Genomic DNA, 23,540 nt, shown 5'->3' with positions numbered 1-23,540 from the left:
GGAAGGGCGGGGAGGCGCCTGCCCTGCATTGCAGCACAGCGGCCCCCGCAGTACTTTTTTTTTTGCAAGACCTCCTTTGCTTTTATGCAAGATGTGTTCGCCTTTCCCCGCGGGATGAGCAGCACCGCGTCGCCATGGGGATCCTCTTGCTTTCCTAGATGACTTTCGACTCCTCCTCGGCATCACCTTGCCCGCATCCTTAGCACCAATCCCGCAAGCGGATGACTATGTAACTAGATGGGCATGTTCCTTGCTCAATCACAGGGCGCGCGTTCCAAGCGGAGCCCGCCTCCTCCCTTCACGCCGTGTCCAATTGAATCCCGGCATCGGCGCGCGCGTAGTCCGGTCGCGTTACCATGGTGACGCGGGGCCTGGCGGGAGCTTTTAGGCCTCGCGGTGATGTTTGTGTGGTGAAAAACAGCGCCGGGACGAGGGAAGAGGGATAACGGTTTGCTTTTCTTAGAAGCGCGGGAGGCTCGCCGCCATGGACCTGGGCCTGAGCCGGGTGGATTATCTGCAGGTAGATGGGGGTGGGTGGGTAGGTGGGCGAGATTGCGTGTCAGTCAACAAACCCCCCTGCTTCGCCTCGCGCGAGAACGAGAGCGGCGTTCTTCGCCTCCCCCCGACGCCGTTGCGGACACGTGTTCCTTTCACAGGCGGAAATTCAACCGGTGATGCTGCCGCCCCTCCTCGTACTAAGATAGAGATGTGGAGAGCTTCTTCACGTTTCGAATAATTAAATGACCTTGCGGCAAAGGCGGAGGAGCAGCCCTACCAGAAGGCAGGGGAGAGGAGGCAGGGCCGAGAGCGCCGCCGGCTCACCTGTGGCCCTCCGGGTGCCTCTTCTGCAGTCAGCAGGCCCAGGGGTCAGGCTAGATGGGAGTTGGAGAAGGGCCAGCATGGACCCTATCTCCAGGTAGGGCTTGGGAAATACTGGGACCTTGGAGTGCCACTGCCAGTCAGGGTCAACAGTGTGAAGCTAGATGATGGACTAATGGTTTGACGCGTGTTCCTATATCTGAAGAAGTATCTGAAGAAGGTATCTGAAGAAGTGTGCATGCACACGAAAGCTCATACCAAGAACTAACATAGTTGGTCTTTAAGGTGCTACTGGAAGGAATTTTTTTATTTTGACTATGGCAGATCAACACGGCTACCTGTCTGTAACTATTCCCAAACCTGTTCACAACAGTCATAAAATACAACAGGAGAAGGTAGTAAAAGGTGTATTAATTCACTTCCTGTCCCTGATTCATGGTTAGCCCTTACAAGGCAGTTAACCTCACATGACTTCTCTGAAGACATTGCAAATGCCTGGAAGTGGATACTCAATTGTGACAAAACTAAGCCCCCTAGAGTAAAATATACATCAGAAGGCTTAGTTTGGTCAGAATTGAGTTAAAGTAAAATACATTTACATGGTGGTAAAAGAGCCACCACAGCTGCTAGAGGGCCGAGAAAATTTGTGTCTTGGGCTTTTTAGGCTCAGCTACTCGTGTACTATCTGAAACCAAAGGGGTGCGTTGGTTGCCAGATGTGAAATTTTTTTCAATGCTCCTGCCCCACTATTAGAGCTTCTTTTTCATATAGAGCTAAAATGATATGTGATAGACACAGCTATTGTACACAAGGGCAATAATTGGTAATAACACAACCACTGTTTTTCATTGTATTCACATGCATTTTAGCTTCACATAGAATTGTCACAGTCAGTATTTCTTGCACTTCATTATTCTTGGGCACTATTGACAGGTTTTTCTATATCTGTGTATGTGTTTGTGTGGCAAGTGAAGACAGTCCATGAAATCTTGTGCTACAATAGTGGCACAGTCCTATCCATGCTTTCTGGAATTTAAATTCACTGTGTTCGGTGCAGCCTACTCCCTAGTAAGTGTTTTTATGATAATCTATAACAATTTATGACAACCATAATTACCACAGGATCCTTTTTTGTATTGATTTTGCTGTTAGAAACACTACACTTATGACAAAATCTTAATACAGCTTTTCATATTAATCATGTTAAAATAACTACTTTGTATTGTTTGTATTGTGGTACATGACAATCCATTTTTTACCACAAGAGTTGAAGCATTAATAATGAAATGGTTTTCTCCCCCAATTAGGTGGGAGTGACATCTCAGAAGACCATGAAGTTGCTCCCTGCATCAGGACGCAAGGCCACTCAGAAGGTATAGAAATTTGTTGCTTTGAAATATTTCTGTCTGGGAATGATTATATACACAAATTGTACTCTGATGACAAAATCTTATAAAATACCATTTTATCTAAGTCACAGAGCCATTCTCCTCAAAAGCTTGTAATGTAAGTGTTGATGGTGGAGCAGACAACATAAGAACGCAACATAAAAAAGATAGGAAAGAATGAATGCAAAAGCTTTTTATACTTTTTGAGTTGGGAATGAAGACATTAAAGGCAAGTAATTTGTGTGAGAACCCAGAAATCACTGTAGGAATTTGAGGGTGGGTATTGCATGTTCTGAATGACAAAAGAAGTATAAAATTTGGCAGCATATCTTTGGATAGAGGTGCATAGATTGAGTTGTTATGTGGGAAGGCTGTAGAGTAGACGGTTGTGTTGTCTAAGTAGGTCATAGCTTGAAAATGAACCAGAGTGGTAATAAAGAGAATAGCCCCAAAAGAAAAGGATATTTGTGGTATTGGGAAAGCAACATAATTTGGTGACAGACTGAATATGGGAAATAAAGGAGAGGCAGAATTCAAAGGTGAAGCCAAAGCTTTGTGTTTGAACAACAAGCAGGATGGTGATATTGATGGATGTGAAGAGTAACTGAAAGGAGGGCAACTTGGAGAAGAAAAGGATTTATCTTAGGCATACTGAGCTTTAGACAGTAAGGAAACATCCAAGTTGAAATATCAGATTCACATTTGGAGTTGAGTTAGGAAAAGTATGAATTACAGAGATATAGTTCTGTATTTCTATAGATTTCTGAAATACATATACAGTGGTACCTCGCAAGACGAAAAACTCGCAAGACGAAGAGAGTTTTTCGTTTTTTGAGTTGCTTCGCAAGACGAATTTCCCTATGGGCTTGCTTCGCAAGACAAAAACGTCTTGCAAGTTTGTTTCCTTTTTCTTAAAACCGTTAATACCCAGGGTGCATTGCTTCGCAAGACAAGAAATTCGCTCGCAGAACGAATTAATTTCGTCTTGTGAGGCACCACTGTAAATGTATTTCCTTTGCACTCTTAGATGACTAATGTAGACATAACTTCCTATTATTTCACTTTTAAGGTTGTTATTGGAGATCATGATGGTGTTGTTACCTGTTTTGGTATGAAAAAAGGAGAAGCTGTGGTAGGTAACTTCTCTATGTAGTTTTCAATTAATTCCCCCCAATTAATTAATTGATAATGAAGCTTAATTTACAGATAACATATGGACTTCTTAAAGCTCTTTAGGGTATGCACTGGCTTGGGAAAAACATGCTCCCCAAATATGTTTGTGCTTTATTCTAGTTATTTTCAAAATAAAATGATACAACCACCCTAGGCATGCTGCAGGTGTGTTTCACTGTAGTAATTTGATTAAATTCTCTTGAAGAAGCTTCTCCCCACAGAATCCTCAAACGTCTTTTTGAATAGCAGTTATGTTGATTATAACATAGAGCTTGTTACTGGAAAACAAGGACCTACCATCATAATCTATGGCTGTGCTATGTTGATTTCTCTATACATTTTCCCTCTTCCATTAAGCTAAGACACTGAGGTCAGACTTTGGGTCACTTCACAAAGCAAGGTTTGATCTATGTGATGCTAGTGTAGGGCATTCTCAGCTCTGACCTTGGTCTTAGAATACTTGTGATGAAACCCTGTGGTGTCTGTTGAAGAAAACATGCAAACTGTTCTTATTTGGCCGACCTTTTGGTATGAGCTCTTGTTTGGGTTTATTTGTGAGCATTTATTAGCCGGATTTTGGAATATTTTGCAATTGTGTTTATGAACTTTGTGCTTTTCATGGTAGAATCACACAAATAGCTAACTTTTTGAAATATATATATAGCATAAAATAATTAAAAGCGTACAAAATGGAATACATATATATTTTGTATCTAATATCATATTATGATTTGTCGTGAACATTGGCACTGAACATTGTCTGTCTTCTTTTTTTAGCCAGTATTCAAGACCTTGCCAGGGGAAAAGATTGCAAGGCTAGAACTGGGAGGTGCTCTTAATACACCCCAGGAGAAAATTTTTGTGGCTGCAGGGTCTGAGGTTAGAGGTTTCACAAAGAAAGGGAAGCAGTTCCTTGCATTTAACACCAACCTCACTGAGAACATCAAAGCTATGTATGTATACTGGAAAATACATTAGTAGCCTTAGATGTGTTACTATCATTTAGGTGCTAAATTGTTATCCGAATGAATGAAAGAAATATTTGTTACATTTTAGTTTCTTGTTTAACAATCACTTTATGTATTCTAATACTCCTTATTTGCCTTGAATCTTAGCATAAATTTTATTTGTGTATGGCTCTGTATAAAGGTCTAGTTTCCATCCTGCACTTTTGCAACAGTAATTTTGCCCTCAGCGGTGTGTATACACAAGCACTGACTTTAATGAAAGTCATTAAAATAAAAAACACAGAAATTAGCTGAGTCATTAAAAGCTAATCAGTTTAATTGAAAGATAAGGTTGAAACAGTGCAACACTTTAGCTGATCCACAATTTAATTAAATCACAAATCAAATCTTCTTACTGCGTTTTCCAGAGTAATATCTGAACCTGTTGTGCACATTACTTTAATATGCTGTAATTGATGCAAACCATAAGCTGGTTTGACATAATACAGTATTGATAATTTAATTAAATGCTGGTGTGCTGTACAATCTGTTGCTTTATTTTTAACCAAATTTTGGTGCGTATGATTGAAATTTAAGTGATACATTTTGTTATACAGTTGGAGTCAAATAATAGTTTATAAGCAAGTTGAAAGAACGATAGCAGCATTGTTACCCTTGTTTGTTCATAGAATCATAGAATTGTAGAGTTTGAAGGGACCACAAGAGTCATCTAGTCCAACCCCTGCAATGCAGGAATATTTTGCCCAATGTGGGGCTCAAACCCACAACCCTGAGATTAAGAGTCTCATGCTCTTCCAACTGAGCTATCCCATTTGGGGAAAGCTTTAGATCACTGGTAGAGTGCATACCTTTCATGCAAAAGGTCCAAAGGTCAGTCCCTGACATCTCCAGGTAGGGCTGGGAGAGACCCCTACCCCTAACTCAGGAGAGCTTCTGCTAGTCATTGTCAACAGATGGACTATTAGTCTTTCTGTTTCCCATTATGGTCTGAAGGCACATGAAACAACCAACTTGCTACAGTTAAGTTGTTCTGGAGTTGGTCAGTACCTGAATGGGAGACCTCCTAGAAGCCACATGTATGGCACCTTGAATTCTACCTTGAGTTCCATGATGGAAGAAAGGCGGAATACAAAGAGACACAGAGCTCAGTAGGTTAGAACTTGGTGCTTATAATGCCAAGGTTGCAGGTTTGATTCCCGTATGGGACAGCTGCATATTCCTTCATTGCAGGATGATCCTCAGGGTCCCTTCCAACTCTACACTTCAGTGATGAAATGTAAGAAGATAAAACATTTAAAAACATGTTGTCTGGCCAAACATATCAATTCAGTCAAACAAGATCTGCAAGTTTATGGATCGCTACAGAGCTTGTTTACCAACAGTTGAATTGGTGTACACATCATGGACAATGATACTTCTTTTATGCATCTTTCAGTTCCTGGAAAACTATTATCTGTCTCCAAAAATAGGTTGGAATCATGGTATTCTACAATAAACTAATTGAATAAACATTCTTCTTACTTGTACCAGTTTACATTCAGAACTAAACTAGAAATATTTAGAAGCTTTATTAATTCTTACATCCTTCCTCTGAATAGTTGAAAGCAGTATTTTATCCCCCAAATGACCATGGGAATAGGCTGGGAGAAAATGACTTGCCAAAGGTAACACAATGAGCATCATAAGCGACCAGATGTTTGATTCTGGGTTTTCCAAATCAAATTTGATGCTCCTGTCTGGTTACTGTTTTGTACTGATATAGTGGCAAACATGCTTTGATTCTATTTTCTTTTCTATGTCAGCCTTTTATAGACTTCAGACTCTCTCTAGCTGTCATTAACCTTGCCTTAATACTGTGCATAATACTATTTTTTCTTTCCTTAATCCACCTTTTGTAATATCTCAGCTGAATTACTGCTGCTTATCAAAGCTACTTAGAATTTAAACAATAGCTGTCAAAGAGACGGAATATCCCTAAGAATTTTAAAATAAAATTTTGTCAAGAAGGTTCTATATATAGTGCAGTGATTTCAAAAGCAGTAAGACTCTTTTGTAAGCATGCTCCTGTAATTGCAATCAAACATATGTATGCTCTGTATAGATGTGCGAATGATATAATTTATAAAACAATATTGCATTGATTGAATACCTAAAAATAATGCCTGAAAGATAATTACCACTTAGAATGTGGTAGCAATAAAATAATAATATGATCAAAACCAGTGCTTCTCCAGCAGGAGATCCAACATTACACAGAAGCAAGTAAAAATTACTGTGATGTCAAGCAAATAAGAGTCATTTTATTCTGCCAGTTTCCTTTTAAATTGCAGATCAAATTTGTTCTTCTGAATTAGTCACCTAGGAGGCTAAGCTATGTGTCATTTGGAAACCATGTATAATGGTAGCTCAAATAGGGAAAAAATATTTCTGTTGGGGGTGATTGGAAAATGAGAACATTTAACCCTTTTGCCATTTCCACGTCTCTAATCTCCTTCAGCAGCTCCCCCCCTTCCAGACACATATTAAAGACCTGGGGTTTTGCCTTGAAGATGCTGAGTGGGGAAAGATGGCGCCTTTGCTCCTGATCCCAATGGAAGGGGCTTCACTTATTCTAAAACGGCCAACAGACTACTGTTTAAAAACATTTGTTTAATTTGATCCTAAGTGCCTGTACAGTCTTAACAAAATATAATAGCGTGTGCATAGGAATGGTAGTTGAAATATTGTAACTTTTGGTGGCAATGATTGGAATATAGTATTGATTATTGCTGTTATCATTTTAGGCATATATCCGGATCAGATCTCTTTCTTGGTGCAAGCTATGTCTATAACCATTACTGTGACTGTAAGGATCAGCATTACTACCTATCAGGAGACAAAATCAATGATGTTCTCTGCCTTCCAGTAGAGAAGTTGTCTTGCATTACACCAGTATTGGCATGTCAAGATAGAGTCGTTAGAGTTTTGCAGGTATACCTTATTTAATTGTTGCCATTATCAATAGTAGTTGTTAAATAGCCAGTAGATACCTTGTCAATACCTGTTTGAGAAAACAGAAGTGTATTATTATTTTAATTGTATTTCGGGATATTTATTCCAAAGGTTTATCCCATTTAAAAATCCTATTGGTGCAGTTCATCTGATAACTGGTAAACTCCAAGTTGCATAGCTGAGCCTCAAAACTGTCACTTATGGGGCTACCTGGAAGTCCTTCTTTCCTTTCATGACTGAGTTGGGCCAGTTAATTTCTTCTTCCTATATTCTTCCTATATTCCTATATGCCTTTTAGGAGTTCTGTGATCCCTGGAATTACATCCTTCCAACAGCTTTCCCCTTGTCCTTAGCAGAAGCCTAGTTTTCTGAAGCTCTGGACTCCTGCATTATTCCTGATGCTTTGTTTGGAATCTTAATTAGTGACTTTATATAATATCTGACTGTTTGTCCAGTATTTTCTGTTTCTGTTCCATATTAATACACTTACATGCCCTTGGTTTTTAAAATATTTTTAAAAATAATTTTTATTAAAGATTTCTCAGTTTACAAAAGTACTGCATTGTCTCTTTTTTCAGGTTGTGTTTTCTACAGATCAGTTTCATTTGTTGTGAGACGTTAGTGTTACATGCAGTATAAGGTTGGGAAGGAAAGAGGGTGGGGTAGGGATGGTGCATGGGGTGGGGTGGTAAAGCTTTTATTCTTCCACTTAGTATATGTGTTTATTTCGGCATCACTTGAGTGGGTTATCCCTGCACACAACCTTCCTTTCACAACATTTTTTTTCCAGTGGTGTTAATAGGCTTGGCAATGAGATCATGGCTTTGGTTTAGATAGGATAGGTTAGGCCCTCGGTTTTATCCTAGCCTAAAGGCAGAAAAAATAATAATAATGCTGCTTGTTTAAAAGCTTTCCTTTTACACCACCTGTCAGGGAAGACACCACCTTCCCATCCCTCTAAATTGAAACGAAAGAAAAAGTCAAGGGTTGAAACTAACAGTGTTTCTACTTCATTTTCTTGAGGGGTCAGATTTGCTGTATGAAATGGAAGTTCCAGGTCCACCCACAGTTCTGACTTTGAACAATGGAAATGGTGGTAAGCAGAATTTCTTGGTGTATTTTATTTCAATAAAAAGCACGACATGGATTTTAATTAAGAATCTGTAATGTTGCCTAGGACTTGATACCTAGTCCTAGTATTACTATTGGGAGACTGTTGGGCAGTAGGGTAGGCAGTACACCAACAGAATCACCATTATATCCCAAGCATCAAGAACAAGCACTCAAAACTGGAAGATTGCCAAAGGGGGCCTCTATTCATAGAGTTGGAGCTGGAACATACCAAAGCAACTCTTCCTTCCTGCCCTCTCTACCTCAGTTTGAGCAAGTGTGATACAGAGAATCTTTGTGGACTGCATCTAATGTTAAATGGAAGCCTATTAAAAACTAATCCTACTTTTAATTTATTTTCTTAGGTGACTCTGGTGAAGAAGTTCTGTTTGGGACATCTGATGGTAAAATTGGCCTAATAGAGATCTCTGGTGTTTCTCCAGTAGAAAAGTGGAAAATTGAAAATGAGAAAAAAAGAGGTGGTAGGTGTCTTAAGAGTTTCCCGGTAGATCATAGTTATTCACATCAGGCACAGTGAGAAATAGCTCCATTTAGTACTGTGGTTTGCATATTGCATTGGTATAAAGTAACTTATAAGAAATATCACATCCACTGTCAACTCTCAAAAACAATTACGGTTACCATCAACTCAAACATGGACTTCAATGTTTATGTTTTCTACCTGGACTGTGTATGTTGTCCCCTCCATTTTACTCATATCAGGGTGTGCCAAAAACAATCCCTCCATCTGTCCTTTTTTCCTGCATGCCATTCATAGCATATATTATTTTGGCCATGTTTTTATTGGGGAATGTGGACATGGCTGTGCCAGTGTAGCTGGCATCTGGTTCAGAGAGAAAGGACATTATGCCCGCCTGAAGGGAGAAAAGAGGCTCTCCCCACTTCATCACTTGCTGAGTGGGGACTTTGTGTGAGTGCGTATGAGTGAGAGTATGTACCTATGCTAATGTGTTTGGAAAATAAGGTTTTCAAACTGCAAAAAGTACATGGTTACAAACAATGAGATCTGCCAGGCCTGTTGACCTTGTCCACTTGCACCTGGTTCAAATGGAAAAGTTTACAGCCAGCTTCCCCACTTATTTCTTGATTAGAATTTGGGGAGAAAATTAAAAATACAAATGAAGCAAGTCTGATTACAGTTCTTAACATGCAATCAGTCTTGTTCTTGATTGTGGGCTCCCACCAGAGAAGTAAACAAGAAAGGAAGAAAGGACAAGAATGCAGAAGGATGCTTAAAAGCAGAAACAGCACTCAGGCGACCTAGGAGATGGTAAAGCTGCTGCAGATTAACACAACTGCATGCAAATGTGATTCTGATTAATAAATTGATGCTCTAGATTTGTGTAACTTCAGCATGGAAACAATGACCAACAAACACCACATTGACATGAAATAAATTCTTCTGCAAGTATTTCTTAATTGTGTAATTACATGGGTTAGTAGTGAGAGGATGAGAAGGGGCTGGTGTGTGCTTTCTTGATCATCCCACTGGTCAGTTTTGGACCATTGGGAAATGGTTCTTCAGCCCTCTTGTGAAACTTTGGTTTGAACTCTAAATAGGACTTATTTTGGAGGACAGCATGTTTATTTTTCCAAACTTCAATTCCATGCTTTGCAGACATTAAACATTCCAATATGACATCAGATTTCAAACTAATAATAATAGTGTGTGACTAGTTTTACCATTTTTGTGGCAGACGTATCCTGCTATATGTGCAAGTGTACAAATGGCAGGTGTGGTATATCCAACAAACAGTGCCTTATGTTAGTATTCATTTTGGGGTTGTTTCTATAAATTCTGTACTTTATTATTACTGGAGTGAAATACCGTATTTTTCGCAATATAGGGCGCACAGGCCCATAGGGCGCACTTATTTTTTGGGGGGGGGGAATAAAGAAAAAAAAAGTATTTCCCCCCCGAGCCCCAAAGAGCAAAGAAGCCATGACAGCGAGCAGGATGGATCCCGCTAGCTGTCTTGGCTTCGTTTTTAGCCTCGGGGCTGGGGGTCCAGGAACCCGAGCTTCCCCCAACCCCAGCCTCCAGAACGGGTCCTGCTGCCCACAAGCCTTGCGAGCCCGGTGGGAATTCCCGCCGGGCTCGCAAGGCTTGCGGGCATCAGCACAGGGCGCGCCCCGGAGCCTGCATTCGCCCCATAGGACGCACACACATTTCCCCTTCATTTTTGATAGGGAAAAAGTGCGTCCTATAGGGCGAAAAATACGGTACCCATCTATCACACAATAATCCCACCTAATATGTAATAGTTTCTCATAGATAAATTTTAACATTCTGCTTTTAAGAACCTAGTATTAATGCAGTAATTCCAGTGAGGACATTCAGTTGATTTCATTCTGTATTGGGTGATAGTTCTTAACACAGTTCTATTTATTTTGTTAAAGGGGAAGGACAATAGCTCGGTGGTACAGCATCTGCTTGGTTTGAAAAAGGTTTTTAGTTCATTCCCTGGATGTCCTGGTAGGCCTGGGAATGCCTCCTGTCTGAAACCCTGAAGAGCTGCTACCAGTCCGTACTGAGTTAGATGGATAAATGACCAGACTCTGTATAATTAAGAAAGTTTCCTAGGTTCCTAAACTGCATGTGAGATTTACAAGGCGATATGATTAGTCAGTTGGATGTAGATACATGCTTCCTGTCCTTTTTTTCAGGCATCTTATGTATGGATAGCTTTGACATTTTGGGAGATGGAGTTAAAGAATTGATCATCGGTCGCGATGATGGAATGTTAGAAATCTATAACTTTGAATATGCAAAGAGCCCCATCCTTAGATATGAATATGTAAGTTTATTAATGACTACTTTATGTAGGAGGAATTTTCTTAGTATACTTTCTTTTAAATAAACAAAATTCTGTCAAATATTGCTTTCACATATACTGAGCCATATGTGTTACTAGCAAGTACGGTAAAGGCTGAATGCCAATGTTAGAATAGGGAAGGGATAGAGAACCTGTGGCCCTTCAGATTATTTTGTACTACAACTACTATAATTTCTATCTGTTGGCCATGCTGGCTTGGACTGATGGGAACTGGAGTCCAATAACATCTGAAGAGCAACAGATTTTCCAGCCCTGTAATAGAGAGGCTGGGACAGAACTGCACAAGTCTATGTCCAGGATCCCACAGGTACAGGGTGATGGCCAATGTAATATTTCAGAAACTAATAGAAATATATAAATATCAGAGATTCAGGCTGTGATGCAGCACTACAGCAGAGCTGAAGCTTGCCTAACTAGAGAGATAACCTCAAACCCTCCTCTTATTCCCCCTCCACTCTTTCTGCTGAACAGTGCAGAGTCATAAAATTATTCCCAGGAGAGGAGATGAGCCACATGTGGTGCTGAGAATTATGTAAAGTCCCATTGTGATGCTTCCTATTATGCTAACAGAAGAGCTGGGAAGTGGTTTTCATTTATTTAGTACACTTAAATTTCACTTTTCTACCAGCATGGAACTTAAAGCAGGACACCTGGGTTTCCAGCTCTTCTGCCCATGCACTGACCAGGCACAGACTTGCATATCTTCAGCAATGGAGCTGTATAGTGTGCCCTAAGAACCTATCCCTGGACAGTTAAAATGATAAATTTCTAGGAAGTGCACCAGGCATTTATATCTCACAAGAATGCAGTCAGAAGCAGGTGGGACAGATCTCTGCATGTAACAGTCATGTTAGGCTATTCTTATTGTCCCTTGAGAGAATTTGGAGTCCCAGAAAAGATACATGGTCTTATACATGGGGGCATCTTATAGACGGAAAAATACAGTATATTTTTTTCTCAACAGATACCATTTTTAAAGATTAAATAGAATCTAACACACGTATTATGCCTCAAGTCTTCTTCTGTCTTATTTTTAGGCCTTGTCAGAAAGTGTCACATCTGTTCAAGGTGGCTGTGTTGGGAAAGAGGGCTATGATGAGATCATAACATCAACATATTCAGGTTCTTTTTTAAAATGTTTCTAAATATCTGAATTTTTTATACATTTAACAGGAATTTAAAAAAAAATAACAATGGAGTCATAGAATGTGTTCTCTGGCTCATATTCCCTGAAGTCAGTAGCTTAACTTGGGAATATGGGCCCTGGATGCACAGCAATCAGATAGTATAGTGCTCTGCTGACCAGGCCTGGGGCCATTGAAGGGGCTTCATCTGCATACCAGTTGCTGGTGTTGTATGTCCTTTTCAACTTGATGGAGGTTTTTATCCCTGCATATGAAGAGTCCATAGAATTATAGAATTGCAGAACTGGAAGGGACTACGAGGGTCATCTAGTCCAACCCCCTGCAATGCAGGGATCTTTCCCCCAACATGGGGCTCGAACCCACAACCCTGAGATTAAGAGCCTCGTATTCTACCAAGTGAGCTATTCCAGGTTTCTATGATAGTTCACTGGGCTGGTTCTCAGTTTCAGACCCTAAGGATCCTGGTTAGAGCCTCTGACAGTGTTACCTTCATAACCCATCTGGAAAACTTTTTCATAATTGTTCATATCTTCCTTTTAGGTTGGGTGTCAGGACTGACTACAGAGCCTACCCACAGAGAATGTGGATCAGGGGATGGCTTAAAGATGACTCACGAAATGCAGAACAAGGTTTTGTCCTTAAGGTAATAAATTGTTTTATTACAATGCAAAAGAGTAAATCCTATAGCAATCTTTGCCTTATGCTGGTGCATATCCGGAGCAGATATCTAACCTTACCTGCTGGGTTATAACTATACATCAGTTAAATTACAAAATTTCCAGTAGAATCTTTGTGATAGTACAGCAATTCATTAATAATATCATAGTTTCAGCTATGTGCACTTAATTACATTGTTTGGTTTCCTGTAAGCATCCCCGTAATTTTCACCTTTCTAGTGCAAAATTGTTACTATGTGGATGTACTGAAAGAGATGCTTTCTGCCTTTTTCAGACTTAAAATAGATATTATATAAGTTGCAGTGCCAGTTTGGTAAGTTAGTGGAGACCTGTGAACTGACATTCTGCTGGGACTGGGCTTCTTGATCCCTTTGTGACATTTCATAGGAAGAGACCCTGTTTTTTAAATAAAGCAAAAAATCAAAATAATGTTACCTCAGATAAATTTTAGTAAGCTGTAGAACTGAATAGATGTTACCAAAATATATTTGTTCTGTCCACTGACTTGAACAATTTTTGAAAGATGGTGTCTAAGTAAGGAAGTAAGGGAAAACAAGTATTAGGGGGAAAATATAGAAAATGAAGTTCATTTATATCCAGTATTTGTGGAATTATTTCTGAAAACATTTTTTCAGTCTAGATGGAAAATATCAAGGAAAAACTGTTTTCCAGGCATCAGTTTGTTATCTAGAGCAGCTTTTTTAGCCTACCATTCTGTTGTTTGCCATAGGAATGAATTGGAACAGCTACAGATCAAGGTACTTCATGAGCGTGAAAAATACCAGCAGTCCTCTCAGTCCAGCACTGCTGTGTCAGCAGTCCCAACCTTCAGCATAAATGATAAGTTTACATTAAATAGAGATGATGCAAGCTACAGCCTTGTTTTAGAAGTCCAGGCAGCAATTGATACTGTCTTGCTTCAGGTGAGGCATTATTTAGAATAACTTTGTAGACTTGGGTATTTGGAAACTTTGATTTTATTTTTAAAATTAAAGATGTGTTAGCTTGTTTTTATATTAAATTAGATAATTCACTAAGTGGAATACCATTTAGTAGTATGCACTAACTTTTCTCTGAAACTTGCACTTGTGCAGAATGACTGTAACTGGGTGAGATGGGCTCATTCCCTTCAGGCAATGTAGAAGTCAACACAAGCACTAACTTTTCAAAGATACATGCTGAAGTTATCGGTGCAATGTGCAGAAAGTTGAGTACACCATAAGGATGTTTAAAATATTTTTCAGTGAGATAATAATAATAATAATAATAATAATTTTTATTTATATCCCGCCCTCCCCAGCCAAAGCCGGGCTCAGGGCGGCTAACAACAATCAGATCTGGATGCACTTAACTTTCTTCAGATTGTGCTCTTTGGCTGCAGTCATGCATCACTAATACATGCTTTTATCCCACCAATTTACTTCCAAGGGAACAATATGATTAGGATTTCAAACTATATCTGCACTAAGCATTTGCTAGTAATCTGTGTGGTTAGGACTTGTTTTGATGACAGTCAATTCCTTTTTTGACACCAGCTCCTTTTTGTGCTTTTACATCATATACACCTTTTCCTTACTACTGTGTGCATTGTTTTTGAGTTCTGAAGTGTTCCATGGGATGTATGGTTACCTAATACTTATTTTTACCATAATATTATTTTTACTGTAAAATTTCTCAGGGAAGATAACTTATTTAAATTGAGAAAGTATATTTGAAACATCCGCATATTGACCTTTCCTATTACCTGCTACTGTTTCTCTCCATAGTGTGATGTTCCAATAGATCTAAAGGATGTGGATAAAAATTCAGCTGTTGTTAGTGTTGTTGACTGCGAATCAGAGGTATGTAAAATGCCAGATCTTTTCTACATAGTTCCAAATGATTAAGCTGAATATCAGCTTTTAATTTCATGGAGTGTATTCTAGTGAAGTTTGATTGTTGAAGCTGACAAACAGGACGTTTCGGAAGAGTGGGATAAAAATCCCTTACTAAATAATAAACATGCCTAGGATTTAAGCAATCCTATGTATGTTCACTTGGAAGTAAGGCCAGTTGTGTCAAATGGTGCTTGGTTCCATGTAAATTTGCATAAGATTGCAACCTAATTTATTATATCAGATTTATGATTTTAACATTTTTGTAACTTTTTGACTCAATGACCATCCAGCTATAGGTTTTCTGCTTTGGCCCTGAATGCATATTGCAGAGAGTTAAGATGATGATGATAATTGTTGTCGCTACTTTATTTTTTCTTCCTTTCTCACATAGAGCACAGGGTGCATTGTTTTTTTTTTAAAAAAAAACAAATTTTAGAACAACTTTCCTAGTTTTAAGATTTGTAAGTAAGGCTGCAAGCTTTTACTCAATGGGAATAAATCCATTGAACTCAGTGGGATTTATTTTTGAGTAGCAATACATATGCCTGTATTGTAATCATACAGAATATGTTCTACTGATTCTTGTAGAAAACAGCTACTACTAAAATGACTTAAACTGCTTTAGTTGTAAATAAAATAAAAAATTGAGCCTTTATTGCTGTTTCTCAGTATGTTATTTCACAATCTTCATGTTCCACAGCCAAATGGCAACTTCCTCCTTGCCACATATCGCTGTCAAGTAAATACCACAAGGTTGGAGCTTAAGGTAAAATATAGGAATGCTTATATATTTTAAATATAAATTATGATTAAACATGTTCATTGTACATATTGTTGAGTGTGTGAACTTTAAAACCTATCCAAAGAGCAACAGTGGTGGTAAAGATCCTGGGTAGGAACATCTGTGAAAACAGAGATTAATGATATTTCTCTTTAAAGGAAGATAGAAACAAGTATTGATTGTTTTGATTCATAAATTATATTTCTATTTTCAATTATAGACTGTTGTGGTGTGGAGAGAAATTGTTTACCATGATGACTTGTCACAAGCTACTAAACAATGAGATATATATAAAATGGAAGTCTTTGAATGCAATCCTGTACCCTTGTACTTAGATGAAGCCCAGAGGACTGAGTAGATATGCATTGGATTGCACTATAGGATAGTTTGTAATAAATTTGTATTTTTAGAAATAAGGTTTAACCCATTGGATAGGTTTATTGAGTGTATGAATTGCTTTGCACAACAAAAAGTCCCCAACCAATTTGTAATAAGAATAAAATAATTTGAACATGCATTAAAAATAGATTATTAAAAGTTTAAACCCTTTTCAGTGCAGTGAGAGATACCAAGATGACCTCTGAAAGTACTCCCATTTTATAATGGCGTGGGTGAATTGTCATAAAGTTCCCACATTGCAATTTTCAAATGACTAGTTCTTTATAAGATATATTAGCCAAGTGTAGGCTGCTGATGTAGCATCATTCTTTATGGCTGTTTGCCAGACACCCAGGTCATTAAATTTCTCAGGAAGGTATGGGTAATACAGTGGTGTTACAATGAAAAGTGTTCTGAGTATGTTTTCAGTATTCACATTTCAGATGAAAATGGAGTTGAGAACACAGTGATTTCAAGATAAATTTTAACAAAATCAATAGAAGGTTTACTAGAATATAGCACAGTTAATTTAAAAAATCAGTTTTACATCTTCATTTAGGGAGATTGCAGATGTGATTATGATGACATTAAAGTACAGTATAAATTCTAAAGCCTCTTTTAGTACAGTTTACATGAATGACAATGCAGGCTGCAGCTCCACCTTTAAGCTGTTGTGGTTCACTCAACCCTCCTCTAGTTGAAGAGAGGGAGTGAAGTTTGAGGCTTGCTGACTGCTTTCTTTTTTGCATAGGAAAGATGAATAGCACTCAGATCTACCAGTGAGATAACAGAAACACATGAAGCACACTTTAAAATGCTCACACCATAGGAGTCGTAAGCCTTCTACATGGCATTTTTCCAGTGTTAGTCTGAGATAAAGTTGGATGTGATGGTTGTTAAGGCTACCGTCTACCTGGAAGAAACTCACTGAATTCATTGGGACTGCTTTTGGGTTTAATTTTAGTATTTTACAGATGGTTAAATAGATGTTTTGAAAATGTCTTTGTGTTTTGCTGGATAAAGGTGGTACCCATCTGCTAGAACTGTAATTATGAAGTCATCAAAAATGAAAGTTAGTTCCCCTTTCTTTCCCCCCTTCCTTGGACAGATTCTATCAATTGAAGGTCGGTATGGGACTCTGCAAGCATATGTAACTCCAAGAGTTCAACCAAAAACCTGTCAGGTTCGGCAGTATCAGATTAAGCCACTTTCACTTCATCAGAGGACGCATTGTATTGATCGTGACAGGTATTTTTGAGAACAACTGGCTTGTTTAAATTTGAATAGAGGATTTGATTGCATTTCCAGGCAGTGCTTAGTAGAACCCAGAAGCACACCTGCAGCATCTACAATGAAAATACAGGGACTGGATTTAGAGGAGTTTTCTCAAACTAAGGAGTTTCTTCTATCGGAGTGAGGTGGTTGATTTGATGGATCTCCTGGAAATGGGAATTTGTGTAGATGTTGGGTGTTATCTTTGTAGGGAGAACATCTTCCTGCTAAAACGTAGCAAAATGCAAAAAGTATAAAGATTGACATTCCAAGTTAGTTCTTGAAGGTTATGGCTCTCACAGATCAAACCAAAGAAACCTCATATTGTTTTGCTGTACCATTAGAAAGTAGCATTTGTTTCTGATGGTAGATGCCCTTTTGTAACAAAATGCTTCTTTTTCTTTTTTATTCAGACCCATGAATACACTAACCCTCAAAGGCCAGTTCAGCTTTGCTGAAGTTCACTCCTGGGTGGTGTTTTGCTTGCCTGAAGTTCCCGACAAGACACCAGTGGGGGAGAGTGTCAGCTTCTACTTTCAGAACACCTTTTTGGATACACAACTTGAATGTACTTACCGGTAAAATGAAACACAGTTCCTGAAACATGCTGGTTTCATTTGAAAGGCAATATATAAAATGCTGAAAAGTAGATCCCAGTAGAGCATGCTTGTTCAGGACATTGCATTCAAAAATGTCCAGCTTTTTCTTTTCACTTAAGAAAAGACATTTCCTTTTTTTATGTACAACTTAGCCCTAAACATCTTTAGGCTGCAATTGTAATCTCACTTACCTGGTAATAAGCCCCTTTGAATTCTCTAGAACTTTTGAGTATACAACATCTAGAGGGCCACAGGTTCCTTACCTTTGTGAGTGAGAGTTGTCTAAGGTTTCTAGGATAAGACAGAAATTACCAGAGATAAATTCAACAGCTTATTACAGTGGTGCCCCGCAAGACGAATGCCTCGCAAGATGGAAAACCCGCTAGACGAAAGGGTTTTCCGTTTTTGAGCTGCTTCGCAAGACGAATTTCCCTATGGGCTTGCTTCGCAAGACGAAAACGTCTTGCGAGTATTCCGATTTTTTTCCGCTTTCCCCCCTTTTCTAAGCCGCTAATAGCCTTTTAGCCGCTAAGCCTTTAATAGCCGCTAAACCGCTAATAGCGCTAATCCGCTAAGCCGCTAATAGGGTTGCTTTGCAAGACGAAAAAACCGCTAGACGAAGAGACTCGCGGAACGGATTATTTTCGTCTTGCGAGGCACCACTGTATTTAAACTGTTTAGAATTACCGTAAATTTCGCTCCAAAACACGCACTTTTTTGCTCCGAGAAAGTAAGGGAAAATGCCTGTGCGTGTTAAGGAGAGAATGCACGGATCAGAGCCATGGCTGCCGTCAGTCAAGCAAAGCGGGAGCCACTTACACGCTCTACGAGGCTCTCACTTTGCTTTCTTTAAAGCGACCTGGAGCCAGGAAGGAGGGAGGGAAGGAGAGCCATAGCAGCAAAGCCGGCAGCAGCCGCTTACACGGGAGGAGGGACAGACGCTAGCAAAGGTCTGCGCTCTCTCTAAACAGAGCAATGAGGCTGCAGAGAGATGGCAGGAAAGATAAAATTTAAGCAACCAGCAGCAAAATAAAACCAACCTCGAGCTCTGAGCCAGCGCAGTGAAAACCAGGAAGTAAAAAAAAAGGCTGAGGAGGGCAGGAGGGAGAGGGGAAAACTTCGCAAATCCCCCGCGTCTCAGCTGATCGGCTGGGATGGAGCAGCTTGTTTTCAGGCAGCATAGATTTGAGCATTGTCTGGGTCCTAGTGCCCCTACCGCTTTTTTGTGCTCCATTCTATTGCTGCTGGTGGCTGCTTATCATTCAGGCTGCAAGGAGGAGCACTTTTACACAGCTAATGGCGAATCCCCTGCAATCCAAGTCCTCCTCACTTGGTCAAATCTATTCCGCCTCAAAACAAGGAGCGGAAGGAAAAGGCTGCAAACTGTTAAATGGAAAAAAAACCCAGGCACAGGGCAAATACCTTAAGTGCTCTTTCCCTCCCTCCTCCCCGCGGAACAGCTCCTTGTCCCTTGAGTTCTTTTCCTTCCCTCCCCACTTAAAACGTGGTTACAAAGCACGGATCCACATGGATCCTCAGGATTTTTGCATTGGGCTACCCCAAACTCACTGTCAGATCACATGTCTGTGGCCACAGCATGAACCATAAAAATCATACATCCACTGTTTTCATTTAGAATATTTTTTCCTCGTTTTCCTCCTCTAAAAACTACGTGCGTGTTATGGTCAGATGCGTGTTATAGAGCGAAAAATACGGTAGTATAATTCTGTTCAGTCCTCCAAATATAAGTCAGGGTATTTATAGTGGAAGTGTATGAGGAGAAACTAGAAAGATGGGATTGTGTATTTTTAATATCTCTGGACGAGTTTGAACCTTGTAAGAAGTAAAGGCTGGCACAGTTTTTACCACTTGTTAATTTCTAACATCTTCTATATAGGAAAGGTGAGGGCTACTTCAAATCTGACAATATATCCACAATATCCATTCTAAAGGATGTGCTCTCCAAAGAAGCCACTAAAAGGAAAATTAATCTCAATATATCATGTGGTAAGAATTCTTAATTCTCTTCTTCTTGGGATACTTAGAAATGCATAAAAGTTAACAAACTAATGAGTTGCTTTCTTGTGGTGATCTTTTAGATATAAATGAAGTATCTGTGAACCACACCTTAAAGCTAATCCACCCAAAATTAGAATATCAGCTAATGTTGGCTAAAAAGGTTGAACTGTTGGATGCTTTAAAAGTAAGTCTTTTGTCAGTTGCAAAATTACAAGTACTATGAAGGGACACTGTAGTGGTTTTTCATGTTTGTTTGCTTTTGAACTCTATTAAGGAGGGTTTTACGGGACCCAAGATTAATAATCACACTTAGATCAGCTGAACTTCCAGTCAGTAGCACTTTCGTCCTATCGGAACATGAAATCTATTTGCTCACCCTCATGCAGACCAAATCTACTTCTAAATCAGGGATGGGGAACCTATTGGATTCTCAACTTCCATCAACCCCAGCCAGAATGGTCAGTGCTCAGAGATTATGGGAGTTACCCATCCCCATAGAAGAGGCCAAATGGGACATTTTCCCCTGCACACAGTTACTAGAAACCATATAAGTAATAGCATGCAGATATAAATTATATTGAACTGTACAGAAAGGAATTTGAATATGCTTTTGTGGAAAGTTGATTTTTATTTAATTGTTGTAGCAAAGGACAGTAATAGAAGGAAATCCTCTTTGTGGCTAAAGATGGAGGCTCTTAGCAAAGGATTATGAACATCACCTGGGCTAAAAGCTGGTGAAAATCTAACCTATCTCTTTTATATGTCATTGTGTAGCCATGCATCTTTAAGCTCCCAATGTTCAACTTTTCTGTCAGGTTTAGAGGGTTTGTAAGTGTCTTAACATTTTATGAACATCAATTTAAGGAATTGCAGGCTCATGAAGGAAATACAGACTTCCTGATTCCAGAGTACCGCAGCATTTTGGAGGAGGCAGAGGAGCTGCTCAAAGAACACAAAAAACAACCTACATCTCTTGAAAGACTTTATGGTTGGTTCATTAACACAGTTTTCCTAATTTTCTGTAGTATTGTTTTTCCATTCTTGTTAAATTTTATCTTGTGAAAAGAGAGGTCTGTTTCTAGGGTGGTAGTTCTGTACAACATAAGAGACTTCCCATGCAAAAGCTCTGATGTGCACATGATCTTAGTACAATCACCTTTACCTTTAATTTCTAAGGAGGACTCAGACCACCTATAATGCATATATTTCATATACGGATCTTATCCTGAATGAAAATGATTGCAAAAGCCCAGATAGCAAATTGCACACAGACTCTGAATGACTGTGTCAGTGAATTACGTGTGTAATTTTAATTCAAAAGTATTATTGTGCCTCTGTAGTGCCAAAGGAGAAACACATATTTATGTGTGTTTCCTTTAAATACGTTTTTCTCCTTTGGCACTACAGGGGCACAATTATAGATTATTGAGATAGATTTTAATAAAAATAAATGCAGCAAGGACTGCAGATGCACAGAGATGTACCAATAAATCTATGGGAATATTGGCTACAGAACACCTTGTCTTGAAGTAAACAAAAAAATTGATTTCATTTGTTCTATTACTCTTGATTTCACTCAGATTTCTGACACCCAGCTCCATATCACTAGATATTTTACCACATGCTGCATGTGTTGCAAAGCTTTCTAAAATAAATACTTGTTATTAACACAGACTCTAAATATCCAAAGTCTTCTGTCATAAATATTACTTTTCTCAATTTAAAAGGAAACACCAATTTGTCAAAATAATAAGTATTTGCATTTTTCTTCCAGGTATGATTACAGATCTGTTCATAGATAAATTTAAATTCAAAGGCACTAATGTGAAAACCAAAGTTCCCCTTCTCCTGGAAATTTTGGGAAGTTATGATCAAAAAGCATTGATTGCCTTTTTTGATAGCGCTGCTTAAATGGGAAGAATTGGACCAGCAATCTGAAGATAAAGTAGTGGACATAGACCATGCATATTGGATCTTCATTTACATCCATTTTTAAATATATGTTACTATACTTTATTTTATTGATTTTTATCAGTGTCTTGTACCTGTTATTTAAAAAAAATGACTGATGTCAAGAACATACGGTATATGAAATCATAGCCCCCCCTTTTTCTTGAACAATGGTTGTTATAGTTTGCTAATTTGCAGTGAGATCAGGTATATACAGTCCAAATTAGTTTTATGTAAAACATTCCCAGATTCTTAGCTTTTAAATAATATACAATTGGATTCTAATTTATTTTAGCTATTAAATGAGCAAACTTTGAAGCTTGAAAATTTTGAATATAGCCGTGTGAAATTGTGTACAGTATTTTATGTAAATAGTTGAGCGATCTCATGATTCTGCTGTCCTGGCAGGTCATATATACCACTGCAACATTGGTGTACCTGGTAGCTTATACTTGTCCATTACAGGAGGAAGCAGGAAAATACGCAAAGTAGAGGTATACCTTTAGCATCCATGGAAGTGTGGTTACAGGGTCTGTGTCTGAACCCACATGCACATCCAGCTCTTGTAGTATTCCACACTACCAGAAGTTCAGGGTATTTTTTTGGGTTACAATATGCACCCATTATGAGTATGTGTCTTTATGCCCCAAGAAATTAACATCCAAGAGGAATAAAAAAACATTGCTTACTTGAAATGAAAATGATAGGGTAAGGCAGTAAAAATATAATATAAGCAGGCAGCATACATACACCTTGATCTAAAGAGTAAAATCATCCCTAACTACTCCAAAAGCCTAAAGGGAGTGTGACAATTTTGCAACAAACCCACACTAAAAGTGAGAAGGAGAAAGGCATACCTGTCCTCAAGCAAAGTATAGTGTCAGTCTGGTCCTTGAGAGCGTAGAGTGAAAAGAGCATCTATGTTAGAGCTTGTGAGAGTTAACTAGCCATTGAAAATCTGGAAAGTACTCTTTTTAAACCATGTATTCACATGGAGAGGGGAAGTGGTCTTTTGGATGAGTGATTTGTCATAATACCTTTATTCCTTTGTTGCATTGTTTATTTCCTGCACATTTTTGTCTCTCCCCCCCCCCATTTTGTTTACTGTTGTTAGTTGACATGATCATAGTAAGAAATGACTAACTGGCTATCTTTGATTCCTGAATTCTCCCCTCCTCACCCCATCCTACATACAATACACAAATTGCTGGGCACTGTGTATGTGTACAGTACTGTACATGTTGTACGTTATATGCAATTATGTATATAAGAAGGAAATTGCTAAATTATTTTAAATAAAACTATATTAATGGCTCTAGTCTAATTCATAATCATTTTGATAAATAGAATGTCTAAATGTCGTGTGTGCACAAGTCTCTGAAATACATCAGATGTGATACAATGAGCATTTAAAATGTTTTAAAGTCACATTATGTTTGCATTGTGGGTGGAGGTGTATTGCTTACTATTCGTATTACAGCAATAGGTGCTTGTTACAACTGAACGCAACCTTATGCCAGCTGCACTTGTAGGAT

The 23,540-nt window shown here is 38.8% G+C and overlaps 1 protein-coding gene across 3 annotated transcripts; it reads left to right on the top strand.

Annotated features, from left to right (window-relative positions):
* The first annotated feature begins 332 nt into the window (after positions 1–332).
* On the top strand, positions 333–23,319 carry BBS7 (Bardet-Biedl syndrome 7). 3 transcript variants are annotated; one of them, XM_083460340.1, is made up of 20 exons: positions 333–520; positions 2,127–2,192; positions 3,277–3,339; positions 4,158–4,333; positions 5,947–6,012; positions 7,132–7,318; positions 8,363–8,435; positions 8,815–8,931; positions 11,138–11,268; positions 12,345–12,429; positions 12,993–13,095; positions 13,860–14,052; positions 14,896–14,970; positions 15,707–15,772; positions 17,274–17,413; positions 17,851–18,015; positions 19,934–20,043; positions 20,136–20,239; positions 20,920–21,043; positions 21,830–23,319. In XM_083460340.1, the coding sequence occupies exons 5-20, from the start codon at positions 5,972–5,974 to the stop codon at positions 21,964–21,966; spliced, it is 1,851 nt and encodes a 616-aa protein (XP_083316466.1). In that variant the 5' UTR covers positions 333–520; positions 2,127–2,192; positions 3,277–3,339; positions 4,158–4,333; positions 5,947–5,971; the 3' UTR covers positions 21,967–23,319. The 3 variants fall into 3 exon arrangements, with proteins under 3 accessions (XP_083316466.1, XP_083316464.1, XP_083316465.1); XM_083460338.1 differs by lacking the exon at positions 5,947–6,012; XM_083460339.1 differs by lacking the exons at positions 5,947–6,012; positions 17,851–18,015.
* The last annotated feature ends 221 nt before the right edge of the window (positions 23,320–23,540 follow it).

Source organism: Podarcis liolepis (genome assembly GCF_965112155.1).
Source record: "Podarcis liolepis genome assembly, chromosome: 9".
NCBI lineage: Eukaryota > Metazoa > Chordata > Lepidosauria > Squamata > Lacertidae > Podarcis > Podarcis liolepis.
This window is presented reverse-complemented; position numbering and strand designations above follow the sequence as displayed.

Coding starts and splice junctions, on each gene's coding strand:
- BBS7 (XM_083460338.1), top strand. CDS start 485: ATGGACCTGGGCCTGAGCCGGGTGGATTATCTGCAG. Junction 3,340..4,157: donor TGAAAAAAGGAGAAGCTGTG/GTAGGTAACTTC, acceptor TTCTTTTTTTAG/CCAGTATTCAAGACCTTGCC. Junction 21,044..21,829: donor ATCTCTTGAAAGACTTTATG/GTTGGTTCATTA, acceptor TTTTTCTTCCAG/GTATGATTACAGATCTGTTC.